Source organism: Siniperca chuatsi, linkage group LG18 (genome assembly GCF_020085105.1).
Source record: "Siniperca chuatsi isolate FFG_IHB_CAS linkage group LG18, ASM2008510v1, whole genome shotgun sequence".
NCBI lineage: Eukaryota > Metazoa > Chordata > Actinopteri > Centrarchiformes > Sinipercidae > Siniperca > Siniperca chuatsi.
Window position 1 is genome coordinate 14,503,422 of NC_058059.1, and position 20,561 is coordinate 14,523,982.

Genomic DNA, 20,561 nt, shown 5'->3' on the forward strand with positions numbered 1-20,561 from the left:
ATGTGGTCTTCCCTCTGTAAAGCAGCACTGCGCAAATGAAATATGTGTGCGAGCGTGGATACAACTCCTTCCCCTCACGATCCGTCATCCAGGTAATTTCTGCAAATATTTGAGGTTTAAACCCCGGCGTGCAAAATTGGGCAGGTAAAATTACCATCAAAGCTGTGGTAGACCTCAGGGAAAACCTTGCAGATCAACTTGTTTATTATTAGGGAATTCAATTGCACCTTTAAAAGTGTGTCAGGGAAGGAATGACACCCTGAGGCAACATCTAGTGTAAATACAGGTTTATTAGGGATGAAAATGTTCCATGATAAACAAGAGGGGAAAAACTTTCACAGTACATTTCATCATTTCACCTCCCTACATAGTGCATTGAAACATACAATGCATAATGAACATACACAAACCCCATTGTTTCTCTGCACAAATAGCCTCTTTACAAAAATACTCTTCTTAAGAAGAAGAAAAAAGGGTAATGAAAACGGGGGGCATATTGGCCATGGTAAAAATTTTAAGATTTTTCCATCTCCCTTAATTTGATCAATACCTATACCGTACAAAAAATAGTAACAAGCTAGAAATATTAAGCAGACATCTCAATCTAATAGTTCCTAAAGACTGCATTTGCGTGTGTAAATTGACAGTTAGAACAATAACCCCTCATGAGCACTAATGATATCTGAGGCTCTACACTTGCATAACATACAGTAAACTAGCCAGCAGCAAACTGAGGTCTGATGGTTAAAAAACATCATGTGAACACAAAACAGAAGGCAATTGGTCAGGTTTAGGATTTATGAGAGCTGACTGGTTGAATTAAGGTGTGTGGATGGTAGATGACTGGTCTGTGGTAGATTCAGTCAGAGATGATTGGTCAGATGAAGGTCCTATGGAAAGTTATTGGTCATTTTATGGAGAGGTAGGATAGTTGTCATGGTCAATATATTCGGTCCCAGGATGACACTATAATAACTTACTTCTTCAGTGCTAACTAAGTTGTCCTGTCACCTCATGACCTAGTGTTCCTCAAACCTTGTATCAGGGAAACTTTCAAATTCATCTACTGTATCATGACTATGAAAATTCTAAGAAAGTGAAGTAATAACAGGATGGCAGCAATCCAACCAAAAATTGAAACTCGATGGACTAAGTTTCTGGTGTTTTTAGTTTGGTTAGCTCAGCTGTGTGAAGAAAGGTGTAGAGTGGGGAGTACTGTCATTATGTCAGTGATCTTTCAAAAATTACTCAAGTTGTTTTTCAAGAATTACTCAAGTTGTTCTACAAAAAACAATCAATCAATCTATATTTGTGCAGTGGAATCTATCCAGATTGAGTGCAAAAGGGGACGTGTTGGCACAAGTTTATGTTTATGGCAAACTTTGGGCTTTATCAAAGGAATTGGGGAAAAAAGGACAATTTCAACTTAGAAATGCACACTTAATAATGTTGAACAACTCATGTATTCTGAAATGTGGCAACAAATTAAACCAATTAATGGCATTGTTGCTTTAGACTCTTTACACAGCACTTAACATCTGGCCCTACTATACAAAACACAGATCCTTCATTTCTCTCTAGAGCAATAATGAGGACACATATTGGAGTGGATGAGCCACATTCACTTAAAACACAAAAAACCTTCTTAACCATAAAGGCTAAAGGCTAGACATGTACTGTAACATCAGAACCACACAGGATGATGGGACACACCTGGTTCAAAAACATCATAAAATCCATTCAGCTATCAGAGCTATGAGAGTGTTTGTTTGTAGGAGTGGTACAGTCTTTACTACCACTACAGGACAGCTGTAGTCTCACACGTTAAGGTCAGATGCATTTGGTTTATTGCATTAAATGCTTGATAGGTGAAGTTTGAATGGATTTTTGGATCTGTTTTTGGATCCATGTGATATCTGCACTAGAGGCATAGGTGGAGGCCACAAGACACACTCAAGTGAAAAGAAAAAAGCAAATAGCATGACTAGATTTCAATAACTGGCTATGGCTTTTTCAGATAGACATTTTCTAGGTTTATGATAATTACTAGACCGGATACAAAAATCTCTCGATACAGTATAAAACTGGAACTGAAAGAACTTTACAAAAATGTTGCACTATTCTGCTTTTTTTACTTTTTACTTAGAAAAAGAAGGTGTGACATGAGCATTTGAGCAAATAGATCTATCAAAGGGAATATCAACTTACTATAATAAAACCAAGCTCTGGAGAAAAAGGGGGAGAAAACAGTCTTTTCAGTCTTTTCAGTGAAATTTAACATATCTAACATCTTACTGCATCTACATTTATGATTGTTTTACAATAGGTGTCTAACATGAAGATCTGTCAGTTGCTTCGCAGGTTACAGATCACATCGGACAAATAGAATCTTAATGCTGAGATATTTTTGGAAAAACGTTGACTCATTGTCTTCTACCTTCCTTGCTCCATCTGTGCTCTTAGTGGGGGTCCCACTAGGAGTCCCACACGGGTCCCAGAGCCCCCTTAATGGCTTTGGGACTCGCGGACCTTGGATAACAGGGCATCACAAGTCTTCTTGGCGTCGCCTAGCAACATCGCAGTGTTGGGCTTGTAGAAGATGGGGTTGTCAACAGCTGCATAGCCCACGCCCAGGGAACGTTTCATCACAATCACCTAGAGTGGGAGGAGATACAGTCACACACACACACGCACGCGCGCACAAACACAGACACACACTCATTAACCTCTAATTGCACGATTAGAGATGACAACACTGAAGAAGAAGCTTTTAAAAAGAATTTTGGGGAGCTGCAAGCTCTCACAACTATCCCAACTTTTCTTAAGTAAAACCAGAAATGTAATGCCGATAAAGACAAATAATAACCTGAAATCCCTTTATAGTTTGTTTTGGACAATAAATTCAATAAAGATGCATTTTACTTGAGTTTGACTTGAGCAAAAGTCTTGAAGTAGTGTATGTGAAAGTAATTTATATTAGTGTGTGTTCTCACATGACTCATACATGTATCATTAGGCACTTATGAAGGACTATTTAAAAGAATGTGTGTGATTTTGTTTGTAAACCCAAAATTTTGTCTTTGTGTGTTTGTATCTGCGCACCTGTATGTGTGTCTCTGTGTGCGTCTGCATGAGTGTGTGTGGTTAGGTAGAATGTCCTGTCTGATTTCCCTGGGGGAAAGTGTGTGGAAACTAGTGGGAGCGCTATATAAATCCCAGATCTCGGAGCGGTGCCAGTGGGATGCTCTGAATGTCGTCATTCCACAGCGACACAGTCACCACTAATGGGATCAGGATGGGACTGCACCTGGAACTGTAACAATCTGTGTCTATGTATGTCAGCTTGAGCACATGTGTGTGTTTGTGTGCGAATGTGTGTATGTATTTCTTTAAGTTTGTGTGCGTGTTCAAGTGGAGGCCCCATTACGGGTGTGGACTTCAACTTTCAGTTGCGGTGATAAAAAGCAGTCCAGTTGTTGTAAAATCTTCCATTCCTCTTTATCTTTTTGGGCTTCACGACAACCTCATTATCACACATGCATGCACCAGATGTCTCACCTGCTTCGACTTCCAGACCTCCAGGACAGGCATACCAGCAATGATAGAGTTGGGATCTTCCTGGGCGGCTGAGTTCACTGTGTCATTGGCACCAATCACCAGGGTCAGGTCCGTCTCTGATTGGACACACAACAAATTCAAATTAGAAAACATATCTCAATCCTTTTACCTCATGTTTTTCTGGATTTATTTGTTTCAGCCATTGCAACTTAGAAACAAGACTAAGAGTCTACAGCAGCAGTGCTCTGAGCTAAATGCTAAGAGCACTGATGCTGTTATCTTTGGCTTTTATATCCTTTTCCCCTCATCCAATCTTTCGCTTATCAACTCAAGTTATTAAGTTGTATCACTGCAGGTGTAACTTTTGGGAGTTGATACCACTTTATTGACTTCATCTTCAAACACAATTACAGCGAGTCATGGTTTTGTGAAGATTGTCACAGTTCATTTTGTCACTCACGTATCATGCCTTAAAATAAGAGTGCAATCATTTGAGCGCTTAAACACGTGCCAAATAAAATTTATCTCATTATGTGTATCCTGTTTGTGAGGACTGGCAATATGGTTTACAAGTTATGGCTCATTTAGTCAGAGATTGCCCATGACGCATTTGGAGATGATGCGATCAATTTTGTGGGAGAAGTTAACAAAAAAAAAAAAGTGGTTGGAAAGTCCAACATGATGTAAATTTACGTAACCATATGCAACAGATTTTACAGTTTAACCAAGAAATTTGAGGAAAAATTAATTACTGTGTGTTAATTTAACAAGTGGATTCCATGTTACTGACAAAAAAGAAGGGTAGATGTTTTTGTGTTACTCTCTGGCTCATTCGTATAATTTTTTATGGACTAAACTGTGGGTAAGATTTCAAACCTATATGAAAAGTATATGATTTTATTTGGAACTTCTCATTAAAGGAATAGTCACAGTGACAACAAGATTACAGGAAGTGGCCTGACAATGAAGCAGTTCGAGCTGTTTCCATCGGCTTCCAGTCTTTATGCTAAGCTAACTGTCTCCTGGCTCTAGCTTCATATTTAGCATGCAGAGAGAGAGCGGTATCAAGCTTCTCGTCTAACTCTCGGTGAAAAAAGTGAATAAGTCTATTTCCTAAAACGTCAAACTATTCCTTTAACTCCATATTTTTAAATGTCAACTGCCTTCATTTGAAACTCTCTAAAAAGCTGCAGCAAAATCAAACATATTGGGTCAAAATAATTCTAGTTGAATCAGTTAGTAGTCAGTCACTCAGTATGTAAAAAGCAGAAAGGACTGGATCTTACCAGGGAAGTCTTCATTAAGCTCCTCCATCTCTAGGACAATATCATATGGGACACCAGCTTCAGCCAACAGCACATTGAGCTGACCAGGCATACGGCCAGCCACAGGGTGAATACCAAACCTTTGGGAACAAAATTTAATTAATACTTTAATACGGTCCCTCCTCCATAGACCTGGTTATTGACCACCATTTACGGTAACCTGACTTTCTTAAAATCAGAGAGAAAGACAGAAAAAGGGAGAGAAGATCGAAATTAATGGAGTCGGGCAGATAAAGAGACAATAAGATTTCTGACAAGTGGAGTTGAGAGATGTTTGTGATTATAGTCTGGTTACACACACACTTCCCACTGCAATCCTCTACCATATATTATTTGTTGAGTGTGTGTGCATGTGTGTGACTGGGTGTACATAGCTCTCAAACTCAATTAGCCATGTCATGTAATCAGGGTAGGAAATTAACACCAACCGCTGAATACTGGTGGCTAGCTCTCTCTCTTTACCCTTCTGGCCGCTTCGCCATGTGGCCAACCACCATTTGGAGATTTATTTTCTATTTGTTCTGCGAGTTTAGGCGGATACAGAGCGCAGACGGCCTGTCAGTTCTGGGATCTATTAGCGACTGTGGCTGCCGATTGAAAAAGTCAGTTTCTGTAATTCCATACAGTCTTCATGCATTGGAGGACAGTGTGAAGATGCAGAAGCTTTGAAAACTTGTGCCCAAGAAAGAGGAATAAAACAGCATGTGGTTCATTAAGACTGAAGAAGAGGTGTAGAAGGATTACACAGGCAGATATGAAGAGTACAAAGACAAGTGAAAAATCAAGAGAGCATTAGAATACAGAACAGAGAAAAAGAGAAAATAGGAGAGAAAGAGATCGGGGTGAAGGTTTTTTTTTTTCTGACCACCCACTTTCCTCTAATCAAGCACAAATGCTCTAAGTAGCAGCAGCTGCAACAGCCAGGATCAAACGACTGAGGCAGGACAATTACACAAGCTTCCGCTCTACCTTGTCCTTCCTCCCGTCTCTTTCGCATTTCCCTTTTTTCATTCCTTCTTCGCACACAAGTTTCTTCCTATCTGTCCTATCCCATCTTCTTGTCATCAAGCCCAAAACCTCAACTCTAGTCTTTTCTGTTCTGCATGGTACAGTTTACATCTTGACTTTGGTCAAATTGTTTTACTTTATTTCCTTCCCCCCTTAATCTACATGTGCATCCATCTATACTGTATCTATCCACATCTATACATACCATCTATATCTATCCATCCATCAATTACAGCTGACTTTATGAACATGTATTACTTTTTTCACTGTTTACCTAAGACACACTCGTTACTGTAGTTTCTTTCAATTAATGCAATCAATGAACATTCAATGTAAATGAGTTAGTTTTATCACCGCTTTACCTGACTTTCTTGCCAGCATCTCTAAGGATCTTCACCAACTCAGCGATGGGGTACTGGGCCTTTGCAGCGCAGAGTCCATAACCTGAAAGAGATTTTAAAGCAACAACAGGTAAAAATGAGCTGATATTAAAGCCTAGTGCAGACTACACAACTTTCTGCCACAATTTCCCTGTCCAAGACAAATTTTTGAGATCCGAGACAAAAACCTTCATGTTGAGGCAGATGTCACAACAGGTTGTCTAGTACAAGTGCTTCTGAGACATGTTTTGACCTCAATGTGAACTAATCAATACTTTACAACAGTTTATTGTAGCTAAAAACAAGATGCATTTGAAGTTGGAGCACCTTAGAAAGAGTGAGGCAGTAGACAAAGACACAGGGTGCCTTCTCGTGTTTTTTCATTAAATACTGCCTCATTCGCTCCATTCATTGGTCTTTCGGACTGAAATAATCTAGTACAGCTCCTCTGAGATCAGTTGGTGGGGAATTTCACATTAACATGACAACAGTCTAGGACAAAAATGTCTTAGTGCAAGCTACACAGCAAGACTTATTAGTCTGCAATAGAGCTGCAGATTTGTTGATCAACAAAAAATTGATCAACAAAAAATTACCAGCAACTTTTTTTGATCATCGATAAATCATCAGTCATTTTTCATCCAAAAACAGCAAACATGCTCTTTTTCCAGCTTCTCAAGTGTGAAGATTTTCTGATTTTCCTTACATGATAGTAAACTATAGATGTTTGCATTTGGGACTGTTGGTGGGACAAAACAACAGTATGTCACCTTCAGCTCTGGGAAAATGTGATGGGCTCTTTTCACTATTCTGTGACATTTCAGTGACAAAATGATTCATTGAGAAAATAATCTGAAGATCGAAAATGAAAATAATTGCAGTTGCAGCCCTAGTCTACACTAACTTTTACCAACCCAGAAATAAAATGCTCAACAGCACACAGAGAGCAAGCACATAAAATAAGTATAATTTCAAGTCCTTTTAACCAAAAGTTAACATGCCACACTACGTAAATATAAAGCTGTCTCCGCACTGCGACCCCACTCCCTGGCTGACCCCTGCTGCTCTGACAGTGGAGAAAGATAGCGCCTGTTTTTGTTTGAGCAGGTATAACACTTAAATATTAAACATGAACAGATCGACATCAAAAGAACTCCATTATAAGTGATTTGAATATGGGAAATAAAATAGAGGTCAGAACAGGCTCTGCTCTGCGCCAAGGTCTGTTCTGAGTGTGTTTAAGCAGTGTTTAACTAATCAGGATTCAGCACCGTTAGAGTATGAGGACAGACTTAAAGGTGAGCAATCCTAGAGCGGGTCTGTCAATTGAAGACTCATGAGTTTTACATGATGATGGATCGAATGATAGATGAGAGAAAAAAAAACCTCATTAATTAACTATTTTCTTGCTCATGACTGCTTTTATGACTGAATAGATACTTTAAAATCAAGTATTTATGTTTAAATATATAAAATCATGTTACTTGGCTTTTGGTAGAAAGCTGGCACTGAATTTTTTCTCCAAGCCTCGGACCTCTTTCATGTTTAATAATGCTGGTGTGTGGTACTTGATTTTTATCACAGTCACACAAACACACGTCAAACGGTCCAGTGATGTTTACTAGCCTTGTCACAACAACCAGTCAAAAACTGTCTTGTTACGACACACCAATCCAAATGACAAGGTTTCAAACTCAGTATAGAGAAAGAAGAAAAAAAAAAAAAGTCTACGGGAAACATGGTTGACTGTCTGCAGTCCAGCTCAACAATTTAATGGTTCACAATTCTTTCATTCCTTGTGCTTCCAATATTCTCTCTGGAGTTTCTCCTATAAGAAAAACAAGTGGACCCAGACCATGTGGAGATGGGCCAGACGAAGCCAGGAAAACACTTATGTTTATCAGGCAGAGTCTTAACCGTTTCCACAGATGTCAATCAGGCAAAGTGACTGTGACGGCTCCAATTAGGGAGAATGGTCAAAATGGAAACACGGGAACTGACTGAAAGCCGGTGCTGGGTAAAAACACTAGTCTGACTACTGACTACTATGGCAGAGAGAAGAATTATGCATTTGGATGGTTGTTCTGAAACTGATGTCATTAGCAAAAGGTAACCTATATACACCGGCTGATGTGATGTATGAACTTTTAATAAATATACATTAATTTTATTGTCTGTACAACAGTATATAAACTTTGCACTGATGTTTCATACAAATACCAAGTGTGTGACTTTCATGTACTGGTTTAGAGGCTTCGTGATGTCCTGACTGAACTTTAAAGCCTGGGTAACTGATGTCTCACTCAATTCATAAAATTACTTTGAAAAGGTTCTATTAAGATTTGTTTCTACTTATTCTGATCCTCATATTTCACTGGTTTATGTTTTTCTGTAATTCTTCAAAGAAATGTCTGGCATTTTATTATTTGTCTTGTCTTGGTGTGGTATTGTCTGCAGACCATTTTGAGAAAAAGCTTAAAAAAAAAAAAAAAAAAAAAAAACAATTTTAAAAACACATCATTTTTCATTTCCGCTCCGTAATTTCTCCCACTCCTTTCCAACTCAATAATGTTTTTGGCCTGTTTTCTGTTTTTCAGAATTTGTGTTAGTCTCACAAAAGAGAAAAAAAGATGGTTTATCTACATTGGATTCTGCTCCATGGATCACTTCTTTTTCACTTCTTCTCAACCACGTGACCACTTTAAGTTTGCAATTCTTGTAAATTGCAGAGGTTTCCTTTAAAGACTCAGTTTTTGTATATAGACACTCAGCACTTTGACTGTAATCACCAATTTGCAGGCTGGATGCCTTAGTCTGTGTTTACATGTACCCACGTGAGTAAAACAACTCTTTGGAACTGTGACTAGTTCACAACAGTCTGGCAAGATGTCTGAAATGTCACTGGGCCACACAATGATGATTTCAGGACAGCAGCACCAAGGACCATCATAATAGTTCATGTGGGAGGTTCAGACACACATTTATAGTCAAACATATAAAACATGTGAAACGAGAAAAAAAGCATGTAGCTGGAACAAGGGTTGGAACCTTCGCTCTAACCCCGAAAAAGGAACTAGAAGCCAATTTTGAACGTAGTATTTGAATTGTCAACAAAAACCCTCATACCCTCATTCCATCTAATTTTCCCTTGACCTTGCATATATATGCTGCACTGTAGAATGTCTATTTACCAGGGACTGACGACCACACAGAAACCTGAGAGTGTGTGTGTGTGTGTGTGTGTGTGTGTACGCATGTCTGCGTGTGTGTGTGTACGCATGTCTGCGTATGTGTGTGGCCGCTCTACCATGAATTGTCAATTAGCCTAGCAAAATGGTGATGTAACATGGGTCAAGAAAAGGTTAAATAAACAGAACACACACTTTGCTAATGCTAAAACAAAAAACAAACAAAAAACGACTGGCAAAGTCAAAGTACCATGTTTTTCCACTCATGTACAAGACCTCTGAAGTTTGTGAAGGGGTGTTTGCGTGTGTGTGTGTGCTTGTATTTGTGTGCGGGTCTTACCTGGAGTGATGATTATGCTCTGGGCCTCTTTAATCATGTCAACAGACTGATCCACGTTGACCTCTGTGTGTGTCCCTGTGATCTCCATGGGCTTTCCTCCACCGGTGGAAGACGTGCCGTAGCCTCCCAAGATCACATTAGCCAGTGAACGATTCATGGCCTGAGAGGGGAGAAAGATATTTTGTATTTCGTTTTTTTTATGGTTACATTATCTATTGCTTTCACTTCATTGTGACTGTGCATACCAAAATACGGCAATCAGAAGAAATTTGAAATGGATATTCCCTTAAAAACACACAAAATTTTATTCAGAACAGGGACTCTACTATGGTAAAGTTAGAGTCCCTCCTGGTGGACAAAAGAGGACCAACCACATGAAATAGTGTGCTAACCTACAAAACACATCATATACTTCACTTTAGAATGTCAAACAGTGCTGCTGAGACACAAGCACAACGATGTCTGTTCTTCTTTAAAGTGAGACTGAGCTCCACTCACCACACACATAATGTATGACAGAATGGCTCCAGACGATCCAATGAGCGCTCCCACGATGGTCAGCAGGTTGTTGTTGAGCAGGAAGCCCTCAGCACACAGGGCCCAGCCTGAGTAACTGTTCAGTACGGTGATTACCACCGGCATGTCTGCGCCTCCAATAGCTGCTGTCAGGGTTACACCCTAAAGGATAGAAGAAGAAAACAGGAGAGGAGTTTTATCCACCGCTGTAATCAGATTAGCCGTTTAATACAGTGAACGCCACAGCAGATGTGAGGACCAGCTATAAAGAAGAGACGTGATCTATAAAGGGAGAAGTGAAGATAATTTTTAAAAAGTATTAAATTCTTCTTCCATAACAACTGGAACTAGCTAGCTTAATGATGTACTGGTTGAACATCACTCACTAGGATGCCTTTTAAAAATAAAATAAAAAACCCAACCATTTCTCTTCCACTGGAAAACAGCCTTTCTAGCTTCACTTCCATTTTTCACAATCAAATCCACTTGTTCTCTGTCCCTCTATCATCTGTGCAGTTTTTGTTTAACAAGGGCCAACTGTAGGTATCAAAGCAGCAGCAGATCCAGGAGTGTGTGCTGACTTTTTTTTGTGAAGGAACACACACACACACACACACACACACACACACACACACACACACACAGAGAAGATGATGCATTATACTCTACTCTAAAGACTCATTAGAGATCAGACACAGCTATTTTAAACTAATTCATTTATAACTGAAACTGAAATGATATCCATCCAATTTCTCTAGGGATGCACTCGTCATTTTTTTCCATATGCTGATTTTCCCGGCAACACGTGTAAATATGTGTAGCAAGCAAAAATGCTGAAATTGCAACACATCACTGTGTTTATATTTTTTCTTTTTACAGTAATTACATTAGTGTGTGCTCTCTGCCTGGATTCACCTGATTATAATCTATAATCAGAAGATGTAAAACTCAGCATCAGTAGAGATAAACTACCAAGGCCTATCGAGACTACAGTATCTCTAAAGACTGTTTGATTAAAAATAATTCCACAAAAAAGTATCACTTTCTGGTTAATTGATGTTTTTTCTTCTAATCACCCAGTAAAAAGTGATGGGTGAATCACTGATGACCTGTCATGATCAGTGGCCATTTGACTGCTATATGCAAAGTTAGAAAATGTTAAATTTTCTTTTTTAAACGTCCTTGAAATGTATAAGCTTCATAAAAATGTTTTGCTGCAGATGCCAATTACAATTACCTACTGTAGAAATATTACAAAATGCAAAACTAAAATTTCTTCAATAACTAAATGATGAATAAACTGTCTCGGTCAAAAGTAGCTGGAGTTGCGGTTTATTCTTAAATATTTTGCCTCCCATGCAAGAGGTTGATTTGCCACAGACTTTTTGTTTAGTACTAGTAAGGAAAAATATCTATATTGTGCTGTTGACCATGGACATCTTTGTCTCTGACAAACTCCGTGGCACATTTTCACCTAGTTTTTCTTCCAGCATAATTTTTGTTCTGTCTCATGTTTTTTTCCCTATCCTGGTGTTTATTGAAGTCTTCTAACAACATCCTTACATGTTCGGTCTGTCAGCATTTAAGAAAATTCCAATCTGCAATATTTAAGTGCAGATCTCACTGATTGCAAAAACAGACCCAAGAAATGCGCGCGCACACACACACACACGCACGCACGCACGCGCACACATGCACACACGCACAATACCATGAGAGCAGAGAGAGCAGAGACAGATCCGAGACAGGTGAGGCCTGTGGTGTAACTGGGATCGAGCATGTAGGGAATCATTCCACCAACACTGGCTGCCATGAGACTGGCGTTCAGAGCATGACGACCAGGGAGCATCAGGGGAGAACTGTTCAGGATACCTGCATGGACAGTAGAGGGAGGGAGATTAAGGATGAAAGGATCGAAAATGATATGGTTTAGGAATTATTTTTTTAAACACCACTAATAACTGCAAATAAACATTTATTTATTTTTCATTCAGCTCTGAACTTGTCTTAGAAAGATATATAGCTTAGAAATTTAGCATTCATAATTAGATTCATCCTTAAGCAGCCACCACTTGAGACTTGTCATTAACTGAATGGTCATGTTCATGCATAATTTGCCCTTATGAAACACTTGTAGCCTACATGGAAATTACAGTGTGTCTGCCCAGGACTGGTGCCAGCACATGAACCTGATGAACTCTGTTTTTTTTCCCCCCTTCACAGTAGGCAGCAGTGAGTATGAAGCATCAGACCTTCTCTTGTTGATAACAGTACAGCCAAGCTGACATATACTCTGACTGCAGCAATCTTTAAAAAATATACAAATAATCCTATTTTGAGGGAAGTTCATTCATATCAATAAAGACAATACCTTCCTTTTATTACCCCTAAATATTAAAGTGCAATGAGACGTACAGCTCACCTAACTGGTGGTTATAGACTGGACAAAGAAGCAAAAGATTCCATCAAAGTGATGTTTAACCATGATCATGTAATGAAATAATTAAACTGTTGCAAATAAAATAGAATTAAATTAAATTAAATACCAAATGATCATTTCTAAAAGCATAACCTAGGATGCGTCACATTCCAAAAAACAAAGAGGCCGATATATTGGGAAATTTTGGCAATCGATAACACTCTCATAGCTTAGCATAAAGACTGAAAGCACAGGGAAACAGCTAGCCTAGCTAACTCCAAAATTCAAAAATCCACCTACCAGCACCTCTTAAGCTCACTAATTAACACACTGTATCTCATTTGTTTAATCCGTACACAGAACAAAATGAAAAAGCCAGACTAGCTGTTTCCCCCTTGCTTCCAGTTTTTATGCTAAGCTAAGCTAATCGACTCCCAGCTCTAGCTCTATACTTCACACACAGATACAAGAGTGGTATCGATCTTCTTATTTAACTCTCAAAGAAAGAAAATAAAGAATAAGCTGATTTCCTGAAATGTCAAACAGTTTTTTTAAAGAGGGTCAATCTAATCCCCATCAAAGGTTCTTCCAATGTGTATCATCACAAAGCAAGACCTATAAAGAGTCAAATAGCAAACACATAATGGGCAACATTCAATATGCACTTTAGACCTCTTTGTCTACCTGTGTCACCAACTGTGTGATGAATGTGCTTTATGATACCATAACAGCATTGATGCAAGTTCTGTCTGTACACCAGCATACTGGAAGTGTAACTGTTTGCTTTCCGGGGAATATTAAGTATATACGACTGTGCTTCGTTCACCTTGCAGTTTGCCATATGCCACCAAAGAGCCACTGAAAGTGATTCCACCGATGTAGGTGCCAAGGTATGCGACTATCTTGGTGAGGTTGGCTGCAGGGTCTGTGGCGAAGTGGGGGTACTCGATCATGTATTCGGCCACACAGGTGAGCACGGCGGCCAGCCCCACCAAGCTGTGGAAGGCAGCCACCAGCTGGGGCAAGTCAGTGATCTGGATCCTCTTAGCAATGGCCAGGCCTATGGAGGTGGGGGGGGATTAGCAAATAAATAATGTGCGGTGGCCCTGAAAATCCAAGCACAAATAACATGCAAATCACAAGCACGTGCACACACATTCAGAGGATTGCTGGGAAGTGGGTCTGTCTGAGGAGCCAGGTGTTGCTGATGAGGCCTGTTCAGGGAAATTCCATGTTTATGAGTGGGTCTATCCTTTGTGTGTGTGTGTGTGTGTGTGTGTGTGTGTGTGTGTGTGTGTGTGTGTGTGTGTGTGTGCATCCTGCAGGAAGCCTTGCGACGTTGCTGTATCTGGAAAAGAGAAATATTGTCTGTGTGGATAGTTCAGTCTGGGTTTCAGCCTTGTTACTGGAACAATTAGCATTTAAATGATCAAACTGTCCTGAGTGAGCGAGAGAAAGTGAGTAACACACGATGCCGACCATTTAGACAGACCTCCTGAGTCTGGTGGGGAGTTAGTCATGTTGCGTTTGATGAAAACATCAGAGTCTCTGCGCTCTCCACACCTGCTGCTTAATCTGGCCAAGCTTGGAATACATGCACACACACACACAAGCAATGCAAAACTCATGTCCATTAATTTACATCTGCCGCAGCACAATTCTGCAAGTATCAGAGTTCCTGCAAGTCTGCCTTCTCCTTCTTTTGACATAAATAAACACAGACTCACCAGCAGTGCCACCTACAGCCATGGCTGCGCTCATCTGTGCCAGGAGCTCAGGACTTGGTTTGAGAGCTCCTAGAGTGGCAGCGATCCCCCCCATGACTCCCATCATACCCAAAGCATTACCCAGACGGGCTGTGGTCTGGTTGGAAAGGCCAGCCAGGGCACCAACACAGCACAGACCTGAGCCCAAGTACATCATCTGGTGAGAGAAAGAGACAGAACGGAAAAAGGGGGTTAGAGACAAGGATTGAGGGACCACAGGATGAGAAATAAGGCCAAATGATTTACTTGGAAGGTCCTGTACAACATCTGGGCAAACAAAGAATATATTTGGAGGATGATTTGCTGACTTTTATATAGTCATGGGGTGTTTTGCACCAATTCAGAGGGATTAAGAAAGTTTTTGTAGTAAACCACAACTATAATCTTAAACTAAATGTGGAAACGGCGTAAACATCCTTTCACACCTGTTCAATGTTGTATCCAGACTGCAGAGCAGCAGCGTAGCCTCCGACGAAGACACCACCAGGAAGCAGATAAAGGTAGTTATACTCTGGAGGATCAGTGGGACGCTTGAACATGTCCAACATCTTCTTAGTCACCAGGAAACCACCTGGGTGAGAGACAGAGAAAATGTATACACCTGTACTTACAGTGGCACAAAATCACAATTAAAAGCTGCTTTACAGAACAAAAGGAGTAGTAATATGCAAGAAACATTAATAAAAAAAGTGCAAGATAGCAAAAAAGAAGTGTTGAGGCAAGGATGCAAAGGCAGGGATTCGAGGCACCTGAAGTACATGAAAAATACCTATTTTTAGACAACAGTCGTTGTAAAGCCAATAGCTAAAAGCGGTTGCCAAGCCCAATAACCAATGTTAGGAATTTAATGAGTCTACTTCATGTCAGTGTAAATATTTCAAGTAGAAAACCTCAAAAGTGTCAAACCGGGACCAGACGGTGTCTCACTGCTTTACAGGAGGAGATCACATTACCGTGTGTATGTCTCCCTATTTTCCCTGTGGCATGATTGTAGCCACGTGCACACACATGCACCCATACATACAAGGGTGAATCAGAGGCTAGCACCTGTTTCTTGTAGACTGTCCTTGTTAAAACATAATACTCGTAATAATAATAATCTCACTACTATTATTGCAGGCCAATCTGAGTCAATATATTAATATGGAGGAATGTTCACATATTTAAACAACGCAAAGCCAGTATTGATTCATTTCTTTTGGTTATTTTTTCTTTACTCAGAATACATCTGCTGACACTGTATTTAGAAAGCTTGCAAGAATAGAAGCAAATCAGCAACACTGGCCTAAAACCAGACTAAGAGTCATCACCATCTTAGTTTAGCGTGTTAGCATGCTAATATTAGCTAATTAGCACTACTATATAGCTGAAGCTGATGGGAATGTCATTATTTTTGTAGGTTTTTGGTCATAATCCAAAGTAATGCAAAAAATAAAAATTTTGACCTCATGATGGTGCTAGAAAAGTCAGAGCATCTGACAGAGCAATGTCTAACAAATTTAATGGCAATTAATTTTGTTGTTTATTTCCCTCAAAACCATTAATGTCAACCTCATGATGGCGCGAGAGTTTGAGTCAGGGGATCACAAAAGTCATTAGGATTAATCTACTGGGAACCATTAATGTCAAAATTTCAAGGCAATCCATCCAATAGCTGTTGAGATATTTCAGTCTGGATCAAAGTGATGAACCGACAGACCGACCAACATTGCAACTTAAATAGAACCAACAACTTAAAGTCCCCCTAATATCATAACTAGTCATCCATTTTTTTTTGTCTAAAATAATGGTATGTGATTCTTTTATTTTTTTGTTAATGTTGTTTTATAAGTGAAAATAAGGAAAGGTCTTTGGGGATATTTTAGAAATAGTCCTTTTCTCTCAAACCGGTGTGTCATTGCAAATAGTTGACAGCGAGGTCTGCTGGCTGAGCTCTGGCAGAGGCACAGAGAAAAAATGTTAAACTTGCACCGCTAACTGTAGCTTACAAACCAAGGACAGACAGCGTTTTATTAGTGGTAGTGAAGAATAAGGACCACACCAGCATCTTAACGGACCGATGTTGACATTTGGTGAATCTTTAAGCTGTTCGATGCGCTACGGATGACTAGCCAATTAACTATCTAGCCTACAAACTGATGTTAGCTGTGCACCCAGCGGATGTTTGGTAGCAGTTTAAAAGTTTTAAATAAAATTATTATATAGGATTTAACAAGGTTCTCAATCTACAAAGACTGAGAACTAAAATACGAAATAGAAATTTATCCCTTAAGGTTATGATTTTTATATGTATGCTGGAGCAGGAAACAAAATGCAATAATAAGAAAATATGGAATCTGATGAGACTTGGTAGCGCACATTGACATTCAGATTGTGAGAAACTGAACATATTTAGCTCAACATATTCAACAGACCCAGGTGTTTTCCATGCATTCCCACATCTTACAACTGTGGAGACACGGAGGGAACAAGAAGCTACGGCCAGGGACCTGCTCCTCAAAACAGACACATAAGCCGAAAAATTTCAGGGTCTGTTTTTTTTATTGGAGCTAAATTTCACTATTGTGTTTCGTCCCTTTCCATGGAATGTTTTTTTCTGTTCCCAGGGGTTTATGGGTGATGTGGTAAACCGCTTAGAAATGTGCGTGTGGAACTGAACCCATGGAGAACATCAAAAATGAAATTAAACAAAGGGTAAAAAACTAGGTATGTCTATAAAGGCTGTGGTATTTTTGCATGCTTTTGTTAAGGGTAAAGTTAAGAGAAATCGAAAAGACTAAATAGGTGGTTTGAGCAGTAATGCCAGAGAGCCTAGAGGGCCCAAGATTTGTGGCAGGATTCACAGCCTTGCCTTGAACTTAAAACCTTGTGGCGTCCTGCATCTCTTACACATAAAACTCAAAGAAGCTTTGGTGCATTTTAACAAACAGTCTGAAGTGCTCCATTATTCCATTATGCAAGTTCTATTCATTTGCTCGTGTCTAAGTCTCCCCTGGTGTCTAGCTGAGCTAATAGGAGAAATTAAAACAAATTCATGGCTCTGCCCTGGAGGAACACTCTGTTTCCCAGGACTATTAGAGTGTGATGAGTATTATAATGACTCCAGGAACACTTTGTCATTATAATGGGAATTATTAAGGGTAATAGCAGAAATGAATGTGTGTGGTCCAAGCCAGAGCCACCGACTCTGGTCTGAGCAGGTGGATAGAAAGGGCAGCTGCAAATCTTGGTTTCGAAAGCATGTTATTGTACAATCAATATAAAACACTTCAATCTTCAGCCTAAGTTGATATTTTATTGGCTAAAGGTTGCTGTAACTGGCAAGGATCACTGTGAAGTGTCTATGTGCAGGTGACTCACCAGCAATGTTGACCGAGGAGATGAAGGCAGCCAGCAGAGCCAGTGTCTCAGCAGTAGTTGTTGGGGTGTAGCCACCTCCCATCAGCGACAGACCACCCACAGCAGTCAGACCTGCAGAACACAGGATGTTTTAGCATTTATGAACCTCCACTTTCATAATTCGTTATACAGGACATTAAAACATTTGGCGAAGATGTTACAAAAACAACACAGAATCTCAACAAAACATTAATTCAGTCATAAACAAGTTCATCTTAACATTTGTTACCAATGTTTAATCTGCTCATCTATAGACATTTTATAGACTTCTTACACTCAGAATATTCTTGTTTGCTACCCAGATTGGAAAAAATACAGAAATAGGAAGATTTAGAGATAAAACAAAAAGAGAAGGAGAGAGAAAGAGAGGGAGTGTGTGTTTACCAAAAGAGGCTCAGGAAACCTTGATAACATCAGCCCTGTAATGACTTACAGGCAGTAAGATGCAACACACAGCACTCTGGGAGTCTGCATTCACACGGAATTGTGTTTGTGTACAATTTAGGTTGACTAGCAGGTAGAGAGTGTGTATGAGTGCGAATTTGTGCTTGAAGTCAATAGTGTTAGACTGAATTTTCAAATGAGGCAAATGTGAAGTTTGACCTTCTCTCACTAGTCTCCTGTTTTCTCCAACAAAGTCAGCTTTATAATCATGTGTGTATATCCGCTCCTAAAAAAAAGCAAGTTTCAAAACGCTGCCAAATATTATTTCACAACTTCTACTACGTAAAAAACAAGCTAATTTAAAATTTCCATTGTTACAAAAGAGACGACTACAGCTGGAAATATGCTACATTATTGTGATGGGCATATAAAGAAGAGAATTCACAGGAACAACAAGCTTTCCAAACATTTGTAGTTTGGTTTCTGGCACACAAACACCAGAAAGTGTGTGCCATGATGCCACTAATTAGCAATTTTCTCCATAGGCTAATGATGATCGTGTTTTGCTCTTAGTCGCACAGATGTGCAAATTGGCACAGATGCTAGCCAATGTCCGTAAGGTAAACTCATATGTGAATATTATCTACCAATACACAGCTCACATCTAATCTGCAATCTTGTTCTGTATGCTTTCAAATACATGCATTTTTCAATGTTCAGTAGCTGTGTTGCTCCGCTTCTCACCTCTTAGTTATTTTTTTAGTAACTAACAACCTGTTTGTAAATGCATTTAAAACATTTTTAAAACATCTACAAATGCCCTTCTGATTTCAACTTTGATTACATTTTTAAAAATCAAACATTGCTTCCCTTGTCCTGATATCTTGTGTTCCAGCCAATCAAATATTAGCTTGATCTTAATTCCTTTACACTAATTTATCTAAAATGAAACCCCTGACCCAGGACTTCCTTAATTTTTTAAAATTATTTTTGAAGACATCTTTATGCCTTTCTTAGATAGGTAGATGGGCGAACCAGGGTCGTTGCTGTTCATTGGTCAGCGGGTTAAACCCTTGGCCACCAGGTTTCCTAAATTTTTATCTGGATTGTTTTCTTTTTTTTTTAAGCTGATTTTTGTTTTCAATGTGTTCAATCTTCGTAAGTCTGCCCCAATGTTGATGTTGAAGCCTTGGAGTCTTGGACAATAAGCTGGATACATAGATATATCTCAACCAATTGGATCAGATACTACAAACACTGCCAAATAATTCTTTCTTTAAGCCTCGTCTTAGTATAAATTTACTGAAAATTTGTGTTTGGCTCGAAATGTGTATTAAAAAATATACTTTTTATTGAGTTTAAACAAGGAACAGCACAACAAACAGAACAATGCACAAAAACACTGAAATAATTGAATTGAATAAGAAAATAAATAAAGTAAAATAAAAATACAGAATCAAACTTAAACAGACAAACAAGTATGTTAATTAAATCATATAAAATTAATTAAAATATTGTTTCCAGTCCACTACATGTAAGTAAATGTGAGTTTAGGGTAACCAGTCATCAGTAGCTGTAACATGTTGTGTGTCCCACAATTGGGGTTATGAGAGGGGTCTTCCATTCAGAAAAGTTCTTAACCCTTAGAAGTAAGTTTTTCAGGTCTGCAGGTAAATAATCTAGAAAAGATGACCAAACCTTCAGAAATAGCTCATCTTTTCCTTTTAAGACAGCCTGTAATCTTTCATGGCAGAGGGTGTTAAAAATCTCTCTGTACCAGAGGGTAACACTTCGATCCAGTTGTGCAAGATGCACTTTCGAGCAATTAAAAGCGAGCTTCGCAAGAAGTTTGTAGTGTGATGCAATTCCTTGGAGGGAAGGCCTAAGGTGCCGTTCAGATGCCACGTCTTTTGCACCCACAAATTCATTAGTTTCAATGGAGACACGCGACAACGGCACTCAAAACCGAAAAACCGATTGCGGCACACCTGTTTTTGATCCGAGTCCTTTAATATTGGGTATCTCCGATACAGAGTCTGATACTTATATTTACCTAAATGTTGATTAAATACGTAGGGGGGTGTCAAGTAGCTTATTTCAGTTACACCATTTAGGTGAAGATTGATAACAAGCCTGGCCACCACAACTAACAGATTAACCAGAAAGAAAGCCAATAGGCATCAGTGGACACACACCAACTATGACACATACACACATATACATACTGGGTGGGCCAACGTCCTGCAGGTGCGTCTCTGTGACAAACATCAGCTAGCAG

At 39.3% G+C, this 20,561-nt stretch overlaps 1 protein-coding gene across 1 annotated transcript in view; it reads right to left on the reverse strand.

Annotated features, from left to right (window-relative positions):
- Positions 1–270: 270 nt before the first annotated feature.
- nnt (nicotinamide nucleotide transhydrogenase) overlaps positions 271–20,561 on the reverse strand; it is a 34,487-nt gene continuing 14,196 nt past the window's right edge. The window contains exons 11-21 of the mRNA XM_044175219.1: positions 17,861–17,971; positions 14,926–15,071; positions 14,462–14,657; positions 13,561–13,794; positions 12,027–12,187; positions 10,298–10,477; positions 9,800–9,959; positions 6,254–6,335; positions 4,845–4,963; positions 3,559–3,674; positions 271–2,655 (exon numbers count right to left, since the gene is read on the reverse strand). Of these exons, the coding sequence (XP_044031154.1) occupies positions 2,506–2,655; positions 3,559–3,674; positions 4,845–4,963; positions 6,254–6,335; positions 9,800–9,959; positions 10,298–10,477; positions 12,027–12,187; positions 13,561–13,794; positions 14,462–14,657; positions 14,926–15,071; positions 17,861–17,971 (1,655 nt within the window). The 3' untranslated portion in view covers positions 271–2,505. The remainder of the gene's footprint in view (positions 2,656–3,558; positions 3,675–4,844; positions 4,964–6,253; positions 6,336–9,799; positions 9,960–10,297; positions 10,478–12,026; positions 12,188–13,560; positions 13,795–14,461; positions 14,658–14,925; positions 15,072–17,860; positions 17,972–20,561) is intronic.